Raw genomic sequence first — 18966 nt, 5'->3', positions numbered from 1 at the left:
CACATGATTACAAACAAAACTTCTTATTCCGTCTTTTGCTTTTTATATTCTCAGTACTTACTGTGGTATGTGAAAGAATAGAGCCTCCTGGCAGAGTTGCAGCAGCTGTAGCACTAACAGGTGTTGCAGTTGACTGAACAACTTTGGCTTGCACTGGAAGTCCAAGGCGAACAGTAGATGTGGCTACAGAAGTTGGTTGCTAATAAAAGAAAAATTAGCAATTTAATCATTAATTATATGTAATATTTACATGTAATTATTCATCAATACATGAGTTTCTAATTGGCAGGAGCACATATTGGTTCTTTATATACACATTTGCTTTTTCTATGAATTCTTCTGAAGGGAAATTAATACTGGGAAAAGATAAGACAGAAAAAAATATATATATTTTCAGGCAAATACCATCAGTCCAGCAACACTGAATATCTATCTTCTGTACTTGGGGGAATAAATAAAGTTTAAAAATCTACCTGATATCTCAGGAAAAAAAAATGCAATTTTTTTTTGTTAATTTCTGTTTTGCTTTCTTTGTTTGGATAGCTCTCAAGATTTTTCTCTCGAGTTTGGATTTCTTCCATGCTAAGGCAGCCTAGAGGCAATAAACAACATCATCACAAATAGGTAGAATTGTGTGTCTGTGTAGAAGAATTATCATAAATGCTTCTTAGGATTTAAAATGCCACATTTCTTTTCTCAAGTGTACAAAAGACCACTAGCTTCAATTTTGCTGGTCACATGAAACTATATGCACCTGAAGCATTTATAAATGCTTGCATTTATAAATATGAATCCTGCATATCTTGTTCATTTGCTTATGATCAGTTTCTGAGCTAAAATCCCTATGCTGTCAGCCCCCTTCTTGTCAGTGACTGCTTACAGAAGTGGAGATTTACAAAGAAGGGAGATAACCAGGCAAACTTCTGACATCACTCAGTTCCAAGAAAGATCTGCAGTCAGAACTCTGTAAATACATACATAACTCAGACTACTCGCTACAGAATTTTCCTCAATTAATAAATGTTCTCAATTCAGCATAAGAATATGCTCTAGGAAAAAAAAATCACATATAATTAAAACATGAAATTTCCATACCATAATAGTGTGTTACCTAAGTTTGCAACATATTCCATACACAATTCTCCATTGTGCCAGACCACATGAGCCAGCTGTGAAATGCTAAGACTAAATGCATCCTATTTTAAAAATCACTAGTGACAACAGCTTTTCATACAAAGTTGCCATAAAATCTATTAATGAGTTGGACTTGAAGAAAAAGCCTTACTACTGCAAAGAAATTAATGCAACTTTTTACAACCATGGTTCCAAATCTCAAATACATTAAAAAGTCAAATATGAAATGAGTGGATCAGAAACATTAGAATTTCCTTATATTATTTGCAAGCATCATGAAAATTGTATTAAAATGACAATTATAAATTGCCAGAAGACACCATAAGAACTCCCAATACAAACACATCAACAAGATCTAGTAAAATAATCACAAAATTTAGAAGCTATCAGCTGTATTTTCTATTAAGGGAAAACTGTAAATAAAAGTCAAGGGAAATATATGAGGGAAAAAAACCCCCACAAAAATTATCAATGCTGTATAAGAAAATCATAACATAAAAGATTTTGTAATGACCTTTAAAGAACAACTGCTAAGGTTTGGTACGAGAGTAATTAAATTCCAAAATTACTAACCAAGACCAAGAAAGGGATATATTTTCAAAGGTAGGTGTATTACTTTTTTAACAGATGCATCATGTATTTTGCGCTTCCTAAATATATAAATGCAATGTTTTAAAGGCCTTTCCACGGCACCTGTAAATTAACACGCAAAGAAACCAGGACATGAATGAATACTCCAATACAAATCTCCACAGGGACACTTCAGAATACTTAAGATAGCCTTTCATACGCAGACATGAGTTGGCTCTTTGCACGCAAAGAGGTTAACTGTTCTAAGCAGGGCACAGCGCAGTGCAGATCTGGAAGCATGGATTTCAAATGGATCTGGCCAGCATGGAGGATGGATGTCCCAAGATTCTTTCTGTCTGCACAAGTCAGTTACTTCACTTCCACAGAAGCAGTCAGTGCACATTGTAATTGTTCTTGGAAGGAGCCAGTGTGGAATTACTCTGGGTACAGCAAATTCACTGCTTAAATAACTTTCTTATGTAGACCTTCTCACCAGCTCTCTGGACACAAAAGTGGCAAGGCAAAGCTTGAGGCATAAACAGGAACAAACTGCTTTGTACCTGCTGTGCACAAGTGAGCCACTGTTATATTTGAAGGAATAATCAAAACGATGCACTTGAAAAAGCAGGCCACATGAATAAGGAAAAACTACACTGAAATACACAGGAAATATTTGCCAGTGCTTAGGCAGGACAACACAAACTTTGGGGATTACTTTGTGTATCTGCAGCTCTTCAAAATCAAGGCCATTCAAACTGTCACAGGTTAGTACACTGATGTCAGTAAACCTCTGGAAAAAAGTTGGTGGCATAGTTGTGTTCTGTGCCACCTACTGATGTACACTCAGGGTGCCAGCATTAAGGAACACTGCTAAGGGACACAGGCCTCACCTGACACCACTGCTGGAGTGCATTTAAAAGAAAAAAGAAAGAAAAAGAAGGGAAGAAAGAAAAACACAAAAGGTAAGGAGGGCATGAGGAGAAGCACAGCAAACCAAAGAATCTGGTGGGTAAAATTTCGGCCCTAAGGCTAGATTCTACTTCTACCTGAGTGGCACAGAGTTTGTGCTACCGCACAGATATTCTATTGCATGCAAATACAGATAACCTAACGTGAATTCTCCTATGCCATACACATGAGTGTGCAACTTGGAAAGTAGAGTCAGTGACGTGGTGGTCATGGCTACAGCTGGAGACAACGAAGGCAAAACAAACACAAAAAGTTAACCAGTATATTTAATTATTCACTTAATATCTTTATTTTCTACTTATAAAAAGAGGCTAATAGTCCCCTCGACTGTATTGTTGAGAAAGTTATTGTAGGGGTAAGCATTGCAAAAAAAAAAAACCTGTTTAGTTATTAATACCCACTTCAAAAAGATGCTTAGAAACTGAGCAGCAAATAAGCCTGAAGCAATCCACGGAACAGTTAAGGAAGAAAATATCACATAATTCTTCACAAGGTTGTTGAATGTTTTAAAAATTAAGAAAAATAGCAACGTGATCATGTAGTACAAAGCATGTGCATATGGGAGCCAGTACTGCACTGCTCAGGAATTCAGCATTTCCTAATCTTTGCAAGCTTAATTTTAAAGCCTTACTAATGATTGGGAGTGCTATAGGCATGATACTTCAAGAAGTTGAAAAATTGTATGTTAACTCTACAAAAGGTAAGCAGTAGAATGTGTGGAAGGAAAACGGTTTTGTGGCTGAAGCACAGCCAAGGTATCGGCATTTCAACCTGCCCTGCTAACACAAATGTCTTTTCCAGAATTCTGTATGAGAGGAACAAGCCTCAAAACTATCTGTACAAAAATACTATGGGATAGCTGATGTGATAATAAAGTTAATGCGCTTCAGGAAACAACAAAGATTTTTCAATTTGCTTACAATTTACTTCAAAGAGGCAAAACAAGCATTTATCAGGGAAACAGGAAGGATATGAAAAACAGAAAAAATAAATACACAAACCAGAAAAAAAAAGTCAAAATTGTAAAAGAACAGAAATACAAATACAGGCACAGTGTGTCACCAGAACCATCTCGGACTTGAAAGGCTCAGCTTTAGCAAGAAGAGTTTCTCAAACATTAACAATTTCAGAACTTATGATGGTGAAGGCCAAGCTGCTGCTTAATGCTGCTCTTCTCTATATGATGCTCACTTCTTTCTTTTTGCTGTCCAGAAGCACTTTAATTTTGTAGCTGACTTCAAATAATTTTAATTGAAAAATTTATGTTTCTCCTTTTTTGGTTATGAAAATTAAACTAATGGGTTCTGAAAACCAGCAAACAAGTATGTGCCACATCAAAAGCATGAAAACCCATCAGCTATACAAACGAAAAGCATAGATAAACAAAAGAAACTCACCAGAGAAAAACTAGATGGCAGCACCTACTCATTTTTCATAATTTTAGAAGCACAGGCTTCCAAACAAGATATGGAGGCAAAAGTGTAACACAAACTGAATAATAATTGCAAAGTCTTCATCTCTGAAGAATACATATAGGGATGCAAGTAAACCTGTGCTTTTTTGATCTACTTGTAGTAGAAGACTCTACAGCAAACTTTTTTTCTAAGACAACTGAGGTTCCATCAAATACTAGCTCATTCTTCACACACTGTTTTAACTAAGGTCATACAGCAGGGGCAGTTCTGCCAATGTTAATGATTTAATATGCAGAAAAAAAAATGATTTTGATCAAAACCAAAAGGAAACTAAAACAAATGTGTAGAAATAAAAAATTCAAAGAAAATTATTCACTGTTAATTCAAACCAACATTCACTATAAATTTATCATCTTGTTAAATGCTTTCTTCAAACAAGCATTATCAGTGAGAAAGTCTTCACTTTCTTTTTTTTCAAGTCTTCACTAAGTGTAACTTCTTAATGCATCAAAAGTTCATAATAATCCTTCATAAGATAAGTTCTTCCTGGTAAAACATGAGGTATTTTAAAAAGATAAGGTTCTGCTAGCTACACCTACAAGATGAATTGTATTCCTAAACCAAAAAATGTTTTGTTCTTCTACATCTGAATATTTGGACATATAATTTCCCTATTTTTTTAAAAAAAGTGTAGTTAGCTGTAGTTAATATCCCTATCCCTCTCACAGTCATCTATAACCTTATTATAGACCTGAACTGAAATTATTTTAATGTAAAATTTCAAGCTTTTGTTGAATTCTTACTTAAAGAAGCCACATAGATGCCAATTTAGAAGATCACTGAAATATTACACATATCTTTGTACTACAGGTACTTGTCTCCACAACTGCTTTCTCCGTACTATTCTATTATTTTCAAATACTGATTCTTCAGCCTGAATCCATTCCACTACTTCTGACCGCCCTCCAAACATTGCGCATGCTTTTGTGACTCTCCCATACTCTACAGCCTTTAAGCCCTGCATTAGTTTAATGCAGAACCTCTCCTACAAGGTACTCGCTTATCTGATTTGTCAGTTTGCAGAATTTTAACAGAAATGGAATCAAGGCACTATAATCAAAAGAAGTAACTTAAATAGCCAAGCACCCCAGAGGAAAGAAACACCAAATTTAGGTTTGCAGTGCAACAGTAATTGCAGTAATGGTGTGCCTGGTCTAGCTGATGCTTTTATCTTTGTGCATTTATCACAGACTGCAACTCACTGCACAGTTAAAGAAGAGATTATCGTAGGATGAATGGGAATTCATGTGTCTCAATTTTCCCGAACTTTTCTGTTTGACACGGCAATCACAATGCTTACTTTTCTACCCGGGGAAGAAAATACTCTTACATGGAGATATCTGAGCTCTGAGCCTTCAGCAAGGCAACACGTGCTTGTGTTTTAATCAAAGGAAAGAGTTATGCTAAGCTCATATGCTAAATCCTGAGGGAAATTAAACTATGCTTTCTTCTGCTGCTCCTACAGAAAGTTGGCTCTTTCCTCATAGACTGTTCTGGATGGAAGCACAGCTGCTGAAGTCACAGGAATTTTCCCTCGCAAACAACAGGGAGAAGATCTATCAAATAATGGTCCTGGGATATAGGAAGGATACCTTGATGCATTACCAGGCTAAAGAAGTAGCCCAGAGTCTGTATAGCTGTATGTATTGATTAAGTCAATTTGATTTAAGAACACTTAAAACATTTATTTATTTTCCTCACCTTTTTTTTTTTTTTTTGAGAGAGAGAGAGGAAGGAGATTCACGGAGCTTCCGATTTCACAGACACACTCTGTTAGTTTTGCAGACCATCTTTCTTGTTATTTTTAAAGTTGTTCCTTTTATATTCTGCAGCTCTCACTCACAGCACTCAATGAGATGCCAAAGCTAACTACCAGATTTTACCATTTCTTTGTGAGATAATTTAATAACCCTTATTTTACATCTAATTACGTAGCTCCTAGCATACTTCCTTAATATAATTATTTAAAGTGTACACAGAAATTACATCAGTAACACTGAAAACAATTACTGAGCTGGTATTTGACACTGGCTAGAAATGAGTACAAACTAAAGAAAAGCAAACAGAGGAGCTATGAAGTAGACACTGACTAACACGTTCTTTGTAGTAAGAGCTGGTATCCTAGAAAATGCTTTGAGTACTAACTCACTGGATGAATGCCTTTTCAGTACATACAACTCTGCATTTTAGCACTTCATCCTTTTTCTTGGCTAACCAGAATGACTACTCAAACAACCAACACTTCCAAAAACTTAGCATAGTATTTATCACTGGACACTACACTACATCATCCTAATACTAGAACTAGCTCCCTCAGATTTTTAGCATCTCTACCACCACACGAACATGCAGTATTCTCAGAGCTTAATTTTTACAAAAACCCAGCACGTCAGAGTACACTATTTCCACAATCTTAACAGCTTCATATAACTGGAGAACACCTGCCTGAGGCCAATATGATCAACTCCCAACATCTGTTGTGCACACATACAAATTCCAACCTTCTAATAAAGACTGAACACAGGCAGCCAAGCAGAACTGCATTTTTGTCATAAAATTCTATGTACAATAAAGATGTTCTCCTCATATGTTCTCAAATAACAGACTATTTCTTAATGTGTAATTTCCTATGAATGCTTCCACTCTGAATTTTAATTCTGAATGCTACCCACAGCAATTAAAGTTGCACAAAAACTTACAGTATGAAACCAAACCAACTAAACCTAACTCATTTTAACAGACTGAGGTCATATTCTTGGTGCAGTCCCACCCCATGATCTGTTATGCATTTATGCTATACACTCATCTCAGAATCCATTGCTAGAGTGTGTGCTGTATGTTCTTTCGTAGTCAGTAATAAAGAAGTAATGCATTTATTTTAAAAGCAAACAAACAAAACAAGAAAGCAAACAACCAATAACGGACGCACAAACTAAATAGTGAACATTGTCCAGATTTCTCTTTGTGTCAAATCAGTAAAAAAAAACAAACAGAAAAACACCTGGAAATCAATATAGGCTTGTCACTGTGTTTATTCCTGACATCTCATATTTATCTCTGAAGGGTTTTTACAAATCTTCTTAGCCTTCCAGATCTCACAAATTTAGATATTAACCAGCTGCCCTTTCTGCAGAGTTCTTTTACAATATTGCATCTAATACTGTGCTTACCTTTTTTCTGGCAGCACAAAGTTTTTCAAATGTTTCCAGGCTTTTATCTCTTCTTGAGATACATTCTGTTGAGCTACACAATATTCCTATTGCATTCATACCTAAAACTTGCATTTTACTTGGCTACTCTATGGTTTAGATTACCTCATTTTCAATTATGCAATTCTATTCTGACTTCCTTCTCTTCTGAAAAATTTACCATTGCTTTTAGTTTTTAACTAAACAATTTCTTAAACTACAAACATGATGTAAAACACAAAGCATATAATGGGACAGCAATCAAATATGAATATACATATTTAAGATATTTCAAGCAAGATACACAACAATCAATCAAAAATTCTAAGGGCATATTTTTCACCTACTTTCAGAGTTATCTCTTTTATAAGCAATGAACTTAGGCAAAGCTACCTTTCACTCTGTCTGTAATTATCATAGCACAACAGCCCTATACATCTGAAGATGCTTACCTCTACATTCTAGTAAGACTGGCCATACATAGTCTGAAGCTGAACAACATCCTTACAGAATTTTAAACAAAAAAACTTTACAAAGTAATTTAAAATAAATAAATAAACAAATTCCACACTTTCATCCTTGAAAATAAAACAGAAGTGAACCAGAGGAATCAAATCTTTCTCCCAGATAAAGTATACTACAAAAATGTAACTAGTGTGAATTCTGGCATAGAACACGCTTTGCTTTCTCTTTTCTAATTTCTAGTGATCACATCCATCACTATGCTGGAATATCACAATGACTCAGAGAGGGAACAAAGTCATTTACTAGTCAGTGGCACACATTCCAAACTAATTTCTGTCTAAGATGAGCCCTCTGACCTCCAATGAACTCAAAGCCCAAAAAGGCTCTTGAGCAAACCTGCAATTTAGACTTTTCTGGAAAAAAAAAAAAAGAAAAAAAAAAATTCAAGCCACTGAAAATGAACTGTATTTGAATAAGTATTTCTTGGTTGTCAATTAAAAAAACAAAAAGTGTATGCGCAGGAAGCACATTTGTCAAAGAACCAATAATGTACAAGACAGAGGAAAACGAAACACACAAAAGCAAGGTGAAATCGAGCCAGACATACCTGAGTTGTTGTTAGGCGAAAAACTGGGCCACTTGTGGGCACTGAAAGTCGAGGCGAAATGCTGGCAGGACCTTGTCCCTGGGTCTGCACTTGAGCCTGCATCTGTGCCTGGGCTAGAGCCTGCTGAGGTACCATCACAAGTTGTCCAGCATCCGTGCGCACCAAGACCATGCCTAGTGAGAATAACGAATAACACGAGTTATAAGGAATCATGTAACTATGAAATATAGAATAAGAACAACAATAGTACTGTCCCTTTTTCTTTATTCTGTACCTTTCTTTTTTGCTGGGGTGCAATATGAGATTTTACTTCAATGAAGAAAAGGAACTCCCACCAGCAAACAAAAACTACTCAAGCTAGTTTGAAATTCAAACACCTATAATTTACGGTGACCAAAACAAATGGTAACTTGAGCATACAGATGTGCAGTGATGCACAGAAGTGTAGCTAAGGTTTGGAGAATAAAACTCGAAAGAAACAGTCACTAAAGTAAACTATAACAACAGTCTAGTTGCTGAGAACAACATTCAGTTTGCACATACCAGGGACAATGACATGAGAGCTTTACTAAAACAACAGCGTTAGGGAACGTGTGGATGCAAACATTAAGCCAGGCACATTTCTGAGTATACAGTATTGGAGATCTAGTTAATGTTTGAGCTCTGACACATTAATTTATTCAGCACTTACCATCACTGTACTGGGAGGTTTGGGATGAAGGAAAAATACTATCACACCCACAGGCCCAACACAATTAGAAGCACGGGTGCTTGAGGAAAAATTCCAAGGAATTGTTTTAAATGAACAGAGTACTTTCTGGATGTAAATGAAAATACTTTTATTTTCTCATAATACGCTTCACAAATAAAAGCCCTTCTACACATCCATTCGGTGCCATCCAGACTTGCCCTTACTGTAACTGTCCTGGTTTTCCACTATCAGCAGGTCAAAAAGGAGCTCCCAATGGCTCAGCTGGCCCCTGAATCACCTGGACATTTACACTTATTCCAGGTCACTGCAAGCATGTAATGTGCTTTTTCTAGTTCAGTCAGAATTAAGAAGCCATTCTCCAGATATAATATGTAAAAGAATTTCCAAGTTAGTCTCAGAATACATTCCAATAATCTGACCTAGATGAGAGTAGGATACAGTGTACTATCAAGAAGGAACAGATCTTTCAGGAAAATCTTTCTAGGAAATCTCTTTCACTCTGCTGACAACAGAGCCAGGAGACGTTGTTCCTGCAACTTATCTGTATGTACAGATTTCTTCATATGCATTTTATAACTTTGCAAGGGAAAATAAAGAAAGTAAAAACATATACTCACTTGTAAGTATTAGCTTCCCAGAAAAACAAAAAACAAAAAACCTCAGTAAATAGATTTTGAAACATATTGAGCACTATTATATCCAGCAAGTGACCAAATTCAGAAGCAGTCTATATCTTTCTTTCAGTCTCTGACATAGAAACACAGAGCCCAGTCCCATGATGAACACAACTGAACTGCAGCTCCAATAGAAGCCCTCACTTACTGAGTCCTGGGTGCTCCCAGCCACCTTCACTACAAAAATCACAAACAGAAACCACATTTCTGCCACTATGAACTGAAGAGCTGTGGGAATCGAGCTTTAAGGTAAAAAGCATACAGAGCTACTGCGAGGACCTCATCCAAAGGATACAATCACGTCTCTCTCACAGCCTGGATGAGTAATTTTTAAAAGAGCTCAGCAACAACAACAAATCTTGAAAAGGTAACTTTCTAGGAGCATTAGCCCTTCCAGCACCAGACCTAACGGTTTGTAGAAAACCCCATAAGCAGAAGATGTACTCAATATCTGCTGTTCTGGACAAACAAATATTAATAATTGCTCCAATGTGCGGAACGGATACATTCCTGTGAGCATCGTGAACCTAATGCAAAAATCCTTAGAGGATAATGCATACCACACACACAAAAAAATACACATTCTATTGTCATTACACCAATTCACATCTGTCTTGTTAATTACTTTTTCAACCTTGTAAAATTCAATCTGAATTTAAAAAAAAAAAGAACAGAATGGACAAATTAATTGCAATGCATGCCACACGGTTTCAATACATTCTGCAGATATAACTACTTCTACAGATGCATACGTGTTCGTGCAGCAATTTTATATTTTAATCCAGCTTTGAGGACTTGAAAATTCTTTTATTTTGCAGCATGCAGGAAGTGGTCAGATTCTCATAATTGAGTTAAACAAGGCAATTAATTTTTCCTTATTGTCAGCCACGAAAGGATCCAACTCATGAGCTGGTATGGAGTGCCAGAACTGGTACTGGTATTGTATGCTAATCAGTATTATTTGCTAAAATAAACTCATTCTAAACTTCTGCATTAGGCAGAATATCACAATAGGAGAGTTTCAATATCATTTAATAATGATGCACAAACTTAAGGAGTAATTAATCAAAAACAACAACGTATTTTCTGAATTACTCTTACCCTTCCAACATGCTATCCTTCTGTTAATGCAAATTTAATGGATTTCAAGCTATCTAGTAACAAAATTAAATTCAAGTGATACATTTTCCACACTATTATTTCCAGAACTGTCTCTAAACCTCTGACAAGATTGCTTTCAAGGACTCTGTTTTCCCCTTCTATTTAAAAACTACATAGCAGAACAAAGGCAATAAACTGCAGAAACTTCATACAAAATCATACTATAACTTATCATAGGTATTCACTAATTACCAAGCATATTAAAAAAGTGAAGTCAATGGCTAAAGCTAACAATATAATTGGAATATAGTCATGTATTTTTAAACTAACCCCTTAATAGTTTTGAGTTAGTCAGGTCTTCATGAAACCACTGAGCTTTATCCAACTGGGGCATCAAAATTTGGAGCAGGAGTTTCATAAGCTGCAGTCAAATACACAGCTACTAAGAGCTACTAAAGCACACTCAGAAGCACGCTTCTATTGCATTTTGCTCTATTTATCTTGGCTAACAAAAAACAGCTATTAAAAGAAACATGGTGAAAGAAATAAATCATTTCAGATTACATCAGTATCAACAGGTAGTATCACACTGTCAACACAAATAGAAAAAAAATTAAAAAAAAGGAAAAAATTAAATGTCAATTCATCTCCTAGATCTGTAACTAACTTAGCAACTTGTTGCAATCTAAGCATGGGAGCACAGCCTGCGACCCTGGGAACGTTTAGGTAAGGCAATACGCTGTGAAGTAGGAGTTACCAGGATGGAGAGGTGCTGCTTTGATTCATCAGCCAAACTTGCATCTTTACAAAACAACACCAAGAAACTAAGAAGGGAACAAGCAGGACACGGGGGCTTCTTCAGGGCTGGAAACAAAATGCAGTGATGGCAAGGCTGTGAGTACCCAGCAAGGAGTGACATCGTCACACACACCAAAAAGAACTTTACATTAAACCAGACTGCTTTGTGGACATGGTCACCCGGTGCCCATCAAAAGGCATTCCCTGCAAACAGAAAACTTTTCTCCACATCAAGAGTACAGCAGATTGCAGAGCGCTTCAAGAGAGACGTGATTCCTGGTTAACGCATTCCAGATTGTTCTGCTGCACAGCTGTTTTTACACCGTTACAAAATACTTACCGTGACCATCACTCTCTCAACGAGAGGAAACAAGTACTCGCCAAACAAGAGGCACAACTACTCTGCACCAGCAGCAAAGCACCCTAAGCCAACCACATCCTCGCTCACGCCAACCAGTCGGCCAGGACTCGCTCTCAGACGGGCGCCCGTCCTTTGGCTCGCAACACGCGGAGCAGCGGGAAAACGCCAACTTTGAAAAACCTCCGTCAGAGAAAGGCCGAGCAGAGCCGCGCGCCCGCCCCGCCCGCCCCACTTACCGGGCGGGATGGTGAAGCCCGGCGGCAGCTGGATGGTGGTCTGCTGCGGCGGCCTGACGATCAGCTGCGGGGCCACCAGCCTCGGGGCAGCACCCAGCGCGGGCCGTGGCGACAGCGCCTGCGAAGCGGCAGGGAGGGCAGCGCCCGCCTTGGCAACGCCCGCGGGTTTGGCAGCAGAGCCCGGTCCCGGCGGGGTGGCGGCGGGCGCGGGGCTGGCAGAGTTGCCAAGTGCGTTTACTGCGGGCTGAGGGCCGTGCGCGGGCTTGGGCTGCGCCGCACCGCCTTCCCTGCCGGCCGGGCTCTGCTGGCCGCTGACTGGCGGCACCGCCGCCGCCCGGCCCCCGGCGCCCTCCCCGTTGGGCGCCGCCTCGCCAGGCAGCGGCGCGGGCTCGGCGGCGTCGGCTCCCTCCGTCGCAGCCCGCCCGCCGCCCTTCGCCCCGCTCCCCTCCACGGCCTCGTCGCGCGGTGGCGTCTCCACGGCGGGCGGGCTGCGGCCGGGGCTGGGGCTGCCCGCGTCCCGGGAGCCGGCGCCGGCGGCCACATGGTTGTTGACAGGCGGGGCGGGCGGGGGCGCGGCGGGCTGCGGCGGGGCCGGGGCGGCGGGGCTGCCGCCGAGCAGAGCCGCTCCATGTGATTGCTGCACACTACTACTGTTTACACTCACTCCCCGCCCCGCCGCCGCCGCCGCCGCTACCGCCGTCGCTGCCGCCGGGGGAGACGGGGACGGGAGCGGCCCCGGGGCGGGGGCTCGGCTCTCCGCGGCTCCGGGACGGCCCGCCGCAGCCTCCTCCACCCCGGTAGCGGGGGGGGGCGCGGGGTGCCCCTGCTGCTGCCGGACGGGGCTGCCGCCCCCCGCCAGGCTGCCCTGGCGCTGCTGCTGCTGCTGCTGCGGCTGCTGCGGCTGCTGCGGCTGGGACAGGGCGGAGGTCCTGGGCTGGGGCGCCTCGGCCGAGCCCCGGCCGCCGGCCAGCTGCGATTCCAGGGAGCCCACCAGGTCGCTGACCGCCTTCTCGTCCACCTCCTCGGAGAAGAGCAGCATCTCTTCCAGGGGATCCGAGGCGCCCGCCGCCATCTTGCGCTGAGGTGGGAGCCGGCCGCGCAACGCGCAGGCGCGCCGGCCTCTGTCGCGCGCGGGGCACGCTGGGAGGGGCCGCCTTCCTGCTCTCCCCGCCGTGGGGCGGGCGCTCGCGGGGCGCGGGCGGAATGTCAGGCTTGGCGCTTTCGAGCTTGCTTTTCGGCGCCGGGGAACATTCGCCGAGATGCGCGGGGCTCCCGCTCATCCTGGCCTGCAGGGCGTGGGCAGGGCCTGGCGTCTGCCCGGTATGGGCGGAGGGGTACTGCGTGAAGGAGCATCGGGCGGCAGCGCTTCGGCGGTGAGGGGTTTTTAACGCCCGGCAGAGAGCGTTGGGAAAGCCTGCCGAGCCGGCTCGGAGCGCTGTGCGTTTGCACGTTGTGAAATGAAATGTGCGATCGCGCTACCTGGCGTTTGTAAAGCTGCCATAACCGTGTGCTTTGCCTTCAAGTCATTCATTCCTCGTGAAAACAATCCCAGGCAGCAGGTCATTCTTAGCGAGAACTAAAAGCAGACAGGCTGCGAGAAAGGTTCAGCAGCCCAACGCAGGCATTTTTTCCAAGGCGGCAACGTAAGTGCTACTGAAGCTGCTGGAAGTCATGCGGGCAGGCTGTTGTGTCTGCTTTAAAGCTTTTGTGTCCAAAACTCCTGCATTGCACTGCTAGCAGAAGGCTTGTTACCAGAATGCTCTTTGCGTCATCACAGCAGCTGCCCTCACGCTGTTCCCTCAGCATCCCCACTGGAAATTTGAGGCTGTTTATTCTGTTTCTAGCGATTTTATCATTGCTTTTCTATATGCGCTTTTTCCATTACTGCTTGCCTCGTGCATTTGGAAATTTCCAAGAGGAAAACGGTAGCTCTAGTCTGTAATTTCTTTGACAAATGACAGAACAGTTTATTTCACGGGACCTGCACAGAAAGTGATTTTGCCCACATGTATAATCACTTTCCACGACTCATTACATCTGTTCTCGCACACAAGTGATAACCACCATGTATTTTTCAAGCTGACAGTGGAGAACAGCTTGGATTCCAGTGGCTGTCTGCTGACCTATGATAGCATGGATAGCAAAGTTGGATCAATTTGGTCTGCTACTCAGTGGCCTGAAATGGTGATTCACTTTCTGATTTTTTTCAGGTGATTCTTTTTATGATTCTCCCCGAAACTGAAAAATGCATATCAGTGAATAACCTACCTAAGCATAAAGTGAACTTGTAGAAAAGAGTGATGGTCTTACTATACCCACACACACAGCTGATAATCCATTCTCAAGCTCCAAAGCCATACGCTATATGATCTGGCTGGAATCACAAGGCTAAGCTGCTAATCACTTGTTACCATCCAGGTTACATATTTTTATTCAGGATAGTTTTTCCAGATTGTACATTCATGCTTTTAGGAACAGGTTTATGATAAATCAAAATAAACTACATCTAAAATGCATTAAGAATATCCAAACAAGATCGTGTTTCTTTAATGAGGGAAGTTCAAATGTCTCCTGAAGTTAAACCAGTGTCCAGTAAAAGAACAGGCAGCATCAAGAGGTGCTCAGGATGTACAAATAGGAAATTGTGCAGTAAGTGCATGTAAAAGCACAGTAGTACACATGAAAAACAGTACTCAGGAAAGAGCACCTAGGAAAAGTACAAATCAAAACTTTGGTTAATAAATGAATGTTGCTTCTATGGAATATTACAGGTGAGATTTGGACTTTGAACAAATGTTTCTATCTGGAAATTTAATTATAGTACTATCACCTTTGCACTTGCACAAAAGTAAAGAATATTAACTTGGGTTTGCAAGACATCAACATCCATCCAGTATACTTTGTACAGAGTCCCATGTTTTACTTATTTTTTTAATTAAGAGAAGATTCCATGCTTTCTGTGCTCACTATGACCTATCCTGCACTTTGTTTGCATACTGCTGTCTCCACAGTTTTTAGAAAAGAATTTCCTGTTAGACACATCCTCCAACTAGTCCTGACTGTGAAAAATGTTTCAGCATGCATTTTTCTACTGCACTATGCCATTAAACTGGTGTCTCCATAAAAAGCACCCTAGAGGAAACCTTTATTGCTACGTAACTTTAGAAGATAAAAAGTAAATCTTTCAGCTGGAAGGAGAAAATTACAAGCCATGATTTACACTACAGCTTTCAAAACTTCAAAAATGACCTGCTTTTAATTACAGTCTTACATACATCTGAGGATGAATAATCTGTAATACATGAAATCACTCATATTTCTTCCCATTCACCCCTTCTTAATTTAGCCACTTTACATATATAAACACGCAGTAAGGAAGTATAATGAATATTTTGTTTAATAAAACACCATCTACTCTGATAGACATCAGACTTTCCACAAGTCAGACAGCAATAGTGCTAAGAATATACATGAACTTGTTGCTGAATCTATCTCTGGGATTGCACTTCTATGTAAGGAGCATGAGTTTTAGTGAAGTACAGGATCTCTGTGAACTTTTGTATTCATTCTTTGATCATTTAAAAAAAAAAGCTTTTTAAAAATATTTACATACTTTTCATCATAGAAAAGTATAGAAAACATTTCTGAACAAATCTGTTGCTCTTTCATCTTCATTACTTTATTCCATACATATTTAGCTCCTAGAAGGTCACAGACCACTGTGCTCACCTCATTATACCTCTTTCAAAAACAATCTTTCCTGAATTATTTTTTTGTTTGAAATAGATATTGGCCAGAAGCAAAGCCACATGGGGATCTGGGGAATGCAGATGTATTTCAGTGTATTCCACTGACTCCCCTCTCTGCTCTTAGATCAGCATCTCCAGTCAGAGGCCAGGTCTTTCCTGAAAACTCTTTCAAAGCTTTCCTTACTCTCCCCTAAGCTCCACCCATATCTGAAGCTCATTAATCTCCTTCATTAAGGAGGCAGGAAAAATGTAATACACTCAACCTGATCCTCTTGATGGCTGTTAGGCACTCCACCTCCTCCAAAAGACATTGTTATTTTGACACAGTGAGCAGCAGCTCCAGGCCATTCTCTAGTGGTCAGCAAGATTCTCTCTTGCCTTGTAAAGTATCATGGGAAAGGTATCTTTATTTTTCTTATCAAACGCTTTAACTTTATCAGTTACAGATACTGATTTCAGCAGTTGCCTTCTACTGACTTCACATGGCCACACACCTCTTGCATCCTCCACAACATCCTCAGAATACATTGAATTGTTGTAATATCTGCAGGGCATTAAGACCTTCCATGACTTCACTGTCAGTTCCACCTTGGCATAAAGTTTCCAGAAGTCTAGTACAGCTCTTATTTACAAACATCTCAGCTCTTCCAGAAAATCTGGGCTTTCTCTTGTGTTTCGAAGCCTTTTCTTGAGAAAAGTGCTCGCTAAACCTCTGTAACGTCGATGTTCCCTTGCTGAAACAAAATCTATTAAGTACCCTTTTCTGTAAGTTCATTTTTACTGCACAATATTACATAAGATGTACATGTTAGGTGTAATCTCAAAATCGTGCGGTTTTTTTCTACTTGCTTATACAAAAAGGGTATTTTCTCGGAAATGATTCCATACTGAAGTTAGGATTTGTGAGTGTGTTGGGATAGTGAGATAGTGAGTGCTGCTTGGCAGGTCTGACCACCAGCACTGCCCACTGAGCACAACAAAGCTGAGTAGTTATTGTTCAGCATTCTGCAGCTCTGTGAATGACTGCATCCTGAATTACTTATTAAGGTCCTTGAAAGCTTAGTATTCAGTGATAGGTGCTTCTCTCTCTCTCTCTCTCAAAAAAAAAAAAAAAACAAAAAAAAAAAACCCACCACAGAAAACAAAACCATATAAATCACTCAACCTGCTTCACACCATGCCTGCTGCTCAGGCAGGGAAAGAGGGGGTTCCAAGCTGCAGGCTCAGACTCCTGGCACTCCGGGCTGGAGGAGCCCCAACACCCACACTCTGAGAAATATCGCACTAATTTACTAAGGCCAGGACTCATACCAAATAAGTTTATTCACAATTGCAATGGCGGGTATCCTGTAAACAGGAGCACACTTGCAGAAGCAATACCGTATCTTTTATTCCCTACTGTCCAAAACTTGTTCCTTCCCCTGGTTCCTCACAGACTGTGTACTTCAGGTTCATAACTTACCTGACCCTCGTTACTAGCCATAGTGTGCTAGTAACACAATGAATGTGTTAATACATTCATTGACAATGTTATCCCAATTAGACAGTTTGTATCTGAATACCTAGTTTCATCATTCTCTCTGCAATAGGTTAGTCCCTGCTTTGGGTATATGTAACAGCTGTCCAGGGATTATTTTATCCCCTAGTTTCAATTCAGTATTCTTAAAAAGCGGTGCTATTATTCCAGTCCCCTCTATCCCTGTCACCTATCTTCAGGCACAATTCCAGAGACTTCTTCACGCCACTCTCCCTGGATTCTTTGTTCCTCATCTTCCCAGCCCCTCCCAGTATAGTGCTGTGAAGTCCAGTGCTCACAGAGATACTGCACACCTACGCTTGGGACTTGGAAAAACTGAGTCTGCACTGGTGAGCGCTCTTCTGAGCATGGCATGCCATTACACTTACAGGCTCTCTGATTCCCTGCAATTCTTTTAGTCTCTCGCTTCATCCATCTCTAGCTGTGTCCCTCATGGGACTACAGAATCATGGATCGCAACTCCACACTCACTTTGCACTAATGTCTCAGTGATACTTTATGCAAGGGTCTCTCCCGACCCCCCAAGCAATACTTCAATTTTCTTACCTTAATCCACACACAGAGATGCCAGGACTAATTTTTGATGATGGTGCCTATAATTCCCTGAGACTTCGCAGAGTCTGCCTTTCAATAGAGCAGCTTCGGTTTTCCATCAGCTGTGCTGGGAAGTCACCCCATCACCTCCAAGAGGAGCATTGAAATCAGCGGGGTGTGCCTCTGCTGGTTACAGTGTGAGATAACCCCAACAAGTGACTGGATCCTGGATGAGCTCCCAGACTGTGAGAAATGTCTCAGTAATCTTCTGAGGCAAGGTCTCATACAAAGTAAGTGTATTCACGATAGCAATGCCAGGCATCCTGTAAGCAGGAACGCACTTGTGGGAGCAGTATCATCTTTTATTCACTACCATCTGGCACTGGTTCCCTCTCCTGGATCCTCACTGCCTGAGTACTTCAGGTTCACCACCTACACAAAGCTTGTTACTAGCCATATACAGGCAGAGTTATATTACCAAACTTTAATTTCTTTCTTTTTTTTTTTTTTTTAGGAAATTCATTTGCCACTGATGTTTCACAGCCTTTAACCTGTTTTTCTCAGCTTATCTTTCCTTATTTCTTGCGATGGAATTCTCCGCTGCCTGCTGACTTGGCTATCTCTGAGAGAACGCGCCATTAGTGGTTTGTTTAAGTGCCTTTTGCTACTTGCACAGCTAGTAGAATTTCCAGTGCAAAAGCACAACTGTCACCACACAACCTCTGGGTCAGGCAGGGAAAGTGCAGTCGACCCAACTGGCCAAAGCAGCGGCACCACTCACCACGAAAGCGCCCAGAGCCTCCGAGATAATGAGGCGTGCGGCCCCAATAGCGCTGCCCGCCCTCAGCCCCGCCTG

General features: G+C 41.2%; 1 protein-coding gene across 1 annotated transcript in view; it reads right to left on the bottom strand.

The window, feature by feature from the left end:
• Positions 1 to 13408, bottom strand: part of LOC125699269 (transcription initiation factor TFIID subunit 4-like) — a 132557-nt gene extending 119149 nt beyond the window's left edge. Inside the window, exons 1-3 of the mRNA XM_048958647.1 lie at positions 12291 to 13408; positions 8409 to 8581; positions 62 to 199 (exon numbers count right to left, since the gene is read on the bottom strand). Coding sequence (XP_048814604.1) covers positions 62 to 199; positions 8409 to 8581; positions 12291 to 13362 — 1383 coding nt within the window. The 5' untranslated portion in view covers positions 13363 to 13408. The remainder of the gene's footprint in view (positions 1 to 61; positions 200 to 8408; positions 8582 to 12290) is intronic.
• Positions 13409 to 18966: the final 5558 nt, after the last annotated feature.

Source organism: Lagopus muta, chromosome 12 (genome assembly GCF_023343835.1).
Source record: "Lagopus muta isolate bLagMut1 chromosome 12, bLagMut1 primary, whole genome shotgun sequence".
Classification (NCBI taxonomy): Eukaryota; Metazoa; Chordata; class Aves; order Galliformes; family Phasianidae; genus Lagopus; species Lagopus muta.
The sequence above is the reverse complement of the archived record's forward strand: the minus strand, read 5'-3'. Positions and strand labels throughout refer to the sequence as shown.